The sequence below is a fragment of the Rhinolophus ferrumequinum genome, chromosome 6 (assembly GCF_004115265.2).
Source record: "Rhinolophus ferrumequinum isolate MPI-CBG mRhiFer1 chromosome 6, mRhiFer1_v1.p, whole genome shotgun sequence".
Lineage (NCBI taxonomy): Eukaryota > Metazoa > Chordata > Mammalia > Chiroptera > Rhinolophidae > Rhinolophus > Rhinolophus ferrumequinum.
The window spans coordinates 69,386,450-69,393,805 of record NC_046289.1 but is presented as its reverse complement, the minus strand read 5'-3'; the positions used below and the strand labels follow the sequence as shown (position 1 = coordinate 69,393,805).

Here is a 7,356-nt window from a genome sequence, read left to right as displayed (position 1 = left end):
TTTTATACATAATTGTATTGAACAGAGCTGGTCTAGAGGGTTCTGCTTGACTACTGGGTTGGTGTCACTTTAAACATCAGGCCATAAAGAAATGATGGGGAGCAAAGCATGCTGGCCACGTGTGGCAATCCAAGGCAGAAAAATATGGTGGAAAGGGAAAAAAAATTCCACTCCTGGAATAAGCTAATAGATATAGCACTGACAGTTTATTACAAGAAATAGCCTTACACAAACAGAGAAATCTTGGGCTAAAATGTAAAGGAGTTAGTACATACTACTATTTGAATAACTCGTCACACTCTTCTCAACATTCATAAAATGTACCTGCCTCTTCTCATTTGTTAGTGGCTAAATGGACTCTACTGGTTATCCCTCAAATACTATTTATCCATCTCTCACTTCCTGCCCCAAATGTTCTGCTTTTTAAAATATATAATAAAACATTTTTCAATGTACATTTAAAGAAATAGAACCCCAATCAAAATAGAAAAATGCAGACTTCTCATTTTACAAAAAAAAGGCAAGAGCTTTATTTTAAATAAATCCTCAGTTGTGTGTTACACCACATCCATATCTAAATCAAAAATCATAATGATAATGCAAAGGAAACAGGGCTTCATAAAAGCACATTATCCAAATATTACTCTTGGCTAATGCTTTAACTAAACACAGAGTAGATGTGAAAGGTTCAGTATGGCACTTAAATAAATAAGAGCAAAGAGAAAGAAACATATTCACAGTCCAAAGCAATAGGTTTTTGAACCTTTGGTATATGTCTCAAGCATCCGTAAACACGTTAGCCAATAGTGTTTAGTTCCAGATTTCTTAAGCCAGTAATTGTGCGTGTGTGTGTGTGTATGTATGTGTGTATGTGTGTGTTTCAAAAATAACTGATAAAATAATAAATAGAGATTGACATAGGCTGATTAAGGTCTCTGGTGTGAGCACACAGATAAATTCAAACCATGGCAAAATGAAGTGCAGCTGTTGCACAACAAAACTATATAAGAAAATGAATGAAATACACTAGTTAGAAATTCTGTGGCTCGCTCGGTTAGACACCCTTGATATTAACAAAATATATATATTAATGCTATCCAAAGTCCACTAGCTGGAAGGCAGAAATATGCCAAAGCTCATAACCACATGCCTAACAGTGCAACGACCATTTTGCAGAAGTTTATAGTTGCATATTGCAGTTCCCTCCCTCCCACCCAACCCCTGCCCCTTATAAACAGCACCAGTGCAGTTTGACTTAGAAAATGGGAAAGAATGAAACATTCCTAAGGTTTTTCATAATAACTAAGGGCCATTCAGATGGGGCTCTAATGCAAACCTTTGCCATGACCATTCTCCAAAATCACCCCATGTAATTCCCTCTAGCTTGCGGACAAACCATATTAGGTCTACTGTAAGGCCAGATTCAGAAAGAAAAACTGGCATGCTATCCTGGGTTGAGGGAGAGGGGCATGCTGATGGAGGAGATACATAAAGGACACCTCAAGGACGTTTGTCCTGCAGCCCAGGATGAAGGGATGTGTTGAGATAGGTCACACATTTTGTACCAATGAAGTATTTGACTCATGCCATTCACCAGGATACAGAGCTCAGCAGAGCTAAGTCCTACTTGGTAGCTGTGCAAGTCCACTGTTAAAAGAAAAGGTCCCAAAGAAGCCCAACTCATCCATCTCATCACTCTACCCAATTGTCTCTGTGGAAACAGTGGTGTAACATGTAGTAACTGTTCTACTTTCTCTCCTCTCCCACTGACGCAAGATCTTCTCTTAACAAGCCTTATCCTGTATCGCAATGGTGAGAGTCACATAAAGGAGGGCAGATACAGCCACTCTTGAGCAGTCATCTGCCGCGGGGCTAGTTGTTATCCCCTAGGCCTTCCCAAAACCTGTCCCTTCACACATAAGCAGAGTCACTGGACTGAGTCCTGCCAAAGTTGGGCACACTGACCCGGGGCAGGTCCTTGTTGCGAATCTCATAGACTGACTTCCTCTTGGCCTGGGCCCCTCGCACCGCCAGCTTGATCTTGCGCCACCCCAAGTGGTTGAGTTCAGCCAGGTTAAGCACAACGCAGATGCCACTCACAGCAAACATGAACACTAGAAAGACAGTCTTCTCAGTGGGCCGGGACACATAACACTCCACCTCCTTGATGCAGGGGTAGCGGTCACACTCATACAACCCCGGGACGCTGAAACCATAGAGAAAGTATTGGCCCACCAGAAACCCAATCTCCAAGGCATTCCGGAACACCACTTGGATAATGTAGAAGCGGGAAATGCCTTCCTGCCTCCGGAGCTTGGATCGTGCCGCAGTGCGCAGCCCTGATGGGTGTGGGGTCAGCTCCTTCACCTCTAAACAATCTGGCTCCATCTCTTTGTTGGTGTTCTCTGTGTTCTGCAGCACCCCATTGACAATGGCATTTTGCAGCTTCTTATCTTCTCGTTTTCCACCACCACTGCCCCCAACCCCAGTTCCTCCGGGACCCCCTATGGACTCGGGGGGGTCTCTGTCCAGGGCTAGGAAGACAGTAGAGTAGCGGCGTTCTCGCTGCTTGGCGGACTGGTGCACAGAGTAGGTGATGAAGCAGAGACTGGGGGTACACACCATTATGATCTGGAAGACCCAGTAACGTATGTGGGAGATGGGGAAGGCGCGGTCATAGCAGGCCTGGTTACAGCCGGGCTGCAGGGTGTTGCACACAAACATGGTCTGCTCATCATCGTACACTGTCTCCCCCACAATGGCCACAATGAGGATCCGGAAGATCACCACCACAGTCAACAGGATCCTGAGCAGGGGGAGAGGGAGGGAGAGAGGTTCTCGTGGGATGACTCACTGACTAGGAAACCCCTGCTCTTCCCTCCCCTGCTCTACTCTGGTGTTTACCAGTCCTTCGCCTGAGGAGCTGTCCATCCTAGTGTGGTACTGAACTGGGAACCTAGGAAGCCTTTGTCTCTTCCTTTCCTGCTGGCTGCTGGTATCCTGGAACACTTCGTATTGCAGGGATCTCAGATAATATAATATAATATAATATAGTATAGTATAATAATATAAATATACATATCCATACACTGGACATAGTACATTTGCAACAGATTTCATCTGTGTATATGGAATGTACAAAGGCACAAAACACACTTTCACTCTGGATATGGCAAATGCACACGGAATATCTGAACAGAGTATGTTTCAAAGTCTACACAGAGTGTGTATATAACTACTCCAACTGGATGTTTATCCTCAATATGAATATTGAACTTAATGTTTTACACAAACAGATAGCTATGAATATACATATGTTATATATATATATATATATATATGTACATATATATATACACACACACACACACACACACACACACAAATTTGTTAATTGAATGTGTGGGTTCCTGACACTGTAAGTTTAAATCATTTAACTTAATACATTATTTGTTGGGGAAAAAATACATCTGCTCCAAAGAGCAAATCCGTCTTCCCATTTGCCCTTCTCTGTCCAAATACAATCCTGCTTTCCTTATAGATTCTATTTAGGGAACCGGATGTAGATTGGTTCTGACTCTGGAGAGTGGGGGGGGGGGACCACGACTGAGCCAATAACTCCTTTTCCGTTGGGAGAAGAGTGAACCCCCCGTGGTGCTTCACAGGGAGGGGATGGGGGCGCTGAGCAGGAGCAGCTGGAGGAGGGGGACATCGCTGGGCATCGGGTAATCCCTCAACGCCGGGAACGCGGGCACAGGGACCGAGGCGGTGGGAAGGGGCAGAGGCTGGGCTGGGGGCAGCTGGGGCTCGGCCTGGACGTGAGAAGGGACTCCCGGGGTCGCCCGACGGATAGCTCCGCGCCCTTACCTCCCGATCATAGTGGAGTGCTGCTGCACCGCGGCTTCCAGCAGCCTCTCCAAGATGGTCCATTCCCCCATCGCTGTGCATCCGGAGGCAGCAGACAAAGACAGGGCAGCACCGGGCACGGTCCCGCTCTTGGCCCCTCCCTGGGCCGCACCTCCCGGCTGGGAGCGAATTGCCCCCCCGATTAAAGAAGCAAACAAATTTTTTAAAAAGGATCCACGAGTCCCGTTTCCCTTTTATTGTACTAAAAAGAGGGAAATGGGGAAAGAAATCCAAGCGCGCCCCAACTGATGGGACAGCTGGCAAGGTCCGAAGAGCCGGCACAGCCTCCGGCACCGTCTAGGGGTCAGGTCTTGAGCCCGCGGGGGCCAGAGCGAGGGGCGGGGCGGGGATGGCAACGTGCAGGTCCGCGAGCTTTCACCCGCCCGAGAGAGATCTCTGGGCGCCACACCCCCGGGGTTGGGGGCCAGGAAAGGGTCCAGGCACCAGCCCCTGCACCTGGCACTTCAGCGGCACTGGGCGCTGCGGCACTGCCACCTGCGAGGCCGGGGCGGAGCGCGCGGAGCGGACTGCAGGGCTCGGGAATCCGTGGCCGCCGCCTCTAATCCCCCTTAAGTAGTCTCCGCCTGCGTCACGCCAGGTCGGCGAGCTGAGCGCGGCGTGCGGCTGTGGCTGCGCGCCGGAGCCCGAGGGGCCGGGGACGCGCGCAGGGCAGAGGGGGGCAAGGGTCCTGGGGGCCCGGCAGGGAGTGGGGCGACTTCGAGAGAGAGAGGATCGTAGTGCCCCTCGGGGCTTCTCGGGGCTCCCAGGTAATCTCACCTGACCGCCAGCCCCCTGCAGGAGAAGGGGGAGCCTGGAGCAGACGCTTGGGTGAGAGGGGAGGGGCATGAACAGGTAGTTTGGCTTCTGTACTTGGCAGCCCTACCTTTTGCTTTTTTTCTTTGGGGAGACAACTGAAATTCTCTCTCTGAATGGAGATGCTGGTTGGAAAAAGGTGAATGGGGGCGACAATAGGATGCTTCTAAATCTCCCTTGGAGAGCACTGCGTGGCTGAGAGTAAGCCTGCAGTTCAGTGCCTCCTTGCATCCCATGCAGGGGTGAGGAAAGCTTGATGAGAGTCTATTTAGGCTGAAGCTGAAATGCAGTTGTGAGGCTCCCTCAGAGGATGGAGGTCTGGGTACAAGGCTGTATTTAAGAGGTGCCTAACGTGTGTGTCCCCCTCAGCGCAAACCCAGAAGCTCTGCTATATTATTGTTAATGATTTTTTTTTACTCATAGGGAGAAGGAGGTACTTCTCAGATAAACTGTGGTCGAACCTGAAGTTAAAGAGGCCCAGTATTCTGCTAGCAGAAACAACCTCTCACAACCTCACCCTACCTCCACTTTCCTTATCCAGCCTTGGCTTGCTCCCCTCGACCAGAAGATCCTGGTTTCTGTTTTTAAATTTACATTTTCGTTGTCCGTTCTGTCTAGAGCAAGTGCTTAATTGGTTTCTAGAAACGGAAACAATCACACCAGGCTGCTAATTAGCTCAGGGGTCAGTATGAGGAGACAGTAGCTGGGAGTGTTTCATACAAATGTACCCAAAGCACAATGGGTAAGTCACCCTTTAGAAAATACAATTGCGAACAGGTTGCTAATTCACTCTAGGCATACAATGAAGTCTTAATTATGCACCAGGATCATAGCACAGAGGTGTATTACATAAGCCACACTATGATGAGCCTTCAGTTCAACAGCAACCAAGGTGGTTGGGGAGACGGTATCTCCAGGACCAGAAAGAAGGAAGGTACTTGCCACAGGCTTGCGTCCACTCACAGTGCACTTCTGCATAACATGCAGAGTTTAAAGGCACAACCAAGCTTTGGTGTGAGAGGGATCAGTGAGATCTCTCCTAGGCCTGATACCTTTACCCCCAAGGAAGCAGCTTTTCACTGCAAAGAAGTAAAAGAGCCCACTAAAAGTGGAGAAAGGTATAGGGTGTAAATGGAACATTAGGGCTAACTCAGGCACTTTTTCTTTCATATTGGGCAGGGAGGAGATGAAAAATGGAGATGGGTGGATATTCTATTATCCAATTGCCTTCCAGATGGAGTGGTGATCCCCCAACTCAGACTGGGTGTATTTTCTCAGACTCACCCCCTGCCCCTTTAAGGCTCTGGCTCCCTGTATTCCCTCCTTTTCTGGTAGATGCTTTTGGAGTAAAGGATCTCAGACAAGTAGTGGATGAGTGAGGAAGTCCCACGGGAAATCTGTTTAACATCTTTAAATGTTCCAAAATAGGCTGCACAACTCAAAATCATTATGTTCTATGCATGTGGCTTTTCCAAACCCTTAAAGGTGATATCCTAAGACCATAGATTGCAGGAAATACATTTTAAATATTCTTGTAATGCAGTTTTCAAGTACAAGGCTATGATTACATTACTGATCGTTAGTTTATTATTTTGAAATATACTTTAGTATGCAATACAGATTCAACAGATGAGCATATGTATATATAACACACATGTATAAACACACAAAAGCACCTATACATAGAACCTATATTTTAAAAGACTCATCTGTTAAATTTGGTAGTCTGTTTTTAGATAAAAATCTTATTCTCCCCACCACACCTTGGAAACAATAAACTATTTTTTTTAAATCACTCATCAGTTGTTTTACACTTACAATGTTTTCTTTCCTTGGGAAAGTGGCCCAATCAATGCCACTTTCAATTAATAATTTTCTCTGGTGGTGCTGCATTAAATATGAAAAGGTTCTATGTGGGGTTGGACATCTCTGAGTTTCCTAAGGGCATTATCTCATCCAGCTAGATTCTCACTATCTCAAGTCCCCTCTGATTAAAGATCTCCATTTAACTCGCCAGGGAAGTTCTTTCCTTTAGCTTTTACTCAAAACTCATTTTACTCTATTAAAGTAATGGTTTTGGATGAAAAACAATGAACTCATAGAATAAATTTTGGGATGCTCATTAAAAATACAGATGCTGGGGGCCGGCCCGGTGGCTCAGGCGGTTAGAGCTCCATGCTCCTAACTCCGAAGGTTGCCGGTTCGATTCCCACATGGGCCAGTGGGCTCTCAACCACACGGTTGCCAGTTCAATTCCTTGAGTCCCGCAAGGGATGGTGGGCTGCGCCCCCTGCAACCAGCAATGGCAACTGGCCCTGGAGCTGAGCTGTGCCCTCCACAACTAAGACTGAAAGGACAACCACTTGACTTGGAAAAAAAGTCCTGGAAGTACACACTGTTCCCCAATTAAGTCCTGTTCCCCTTAAAAAAAGAATACAGATGCTGGGGTACCCCCACCATCACCACCAAGCCTGCTAAATTAATATCTATGGAAGTGAGGTTTAAGTACCTCTATTTTTATGAAGTTCTCCCAGTGGTTCTGATAATAATAATAAATTGAGAACTTTTGCTTTCTAGAGTATTAGGGCACGAAGGAATCCTAGAGATCAGGAAATCCCATCCTCTGTTTCACAGATA

At 46.9% G+C, this 7,356-nt stretch overlaps 1 protein-coding gene across 1 annotated transcript; it reads right to left on the bottom strand.

Moving 5' to 3' along the window:
* Positions 1–478: 478 nt before the first annotated feature.
* On the bottom strand, positions 479–4,453 carry GJD2 (gap junction protein delta 2). Its single transcript, XM_033108653.1, has 2 exons — positions 3,868–4,453; positions 479–2,806 (listed from the first exon to the last, which is right to left on the bottom strand). Exons 1-2 carry the CDS (start codon positions 3,936–3,938, stop codon positions 1,912–1,914), a joined length of 966 nt encoding a protein of 321 aa, XP_032964544.1. The 5' UTR covers positions 3,939–4,453; the 3' UTR covers positions 479–1,911.
* Between the last annotated feature and the right edge of the window lie 2,903 nt (positions 4,454–7,356).

Coding starts and splice junctions, on each gene's coding strand:
- GJD2 (XM_033108653.1), bottom strand. CDS start 3,938: ATGGGGGAATGGACCATCTTGGAGAGGCTGCTGGAAGCCGCGGTGCAG. Junction 2,807..3,867: donor CACTCCACTATGATCGGGAG/GTAAGGGCGCGG, acceptor CCCCCTGCTCAG/GATCCTGTTGACTGTGGTGG.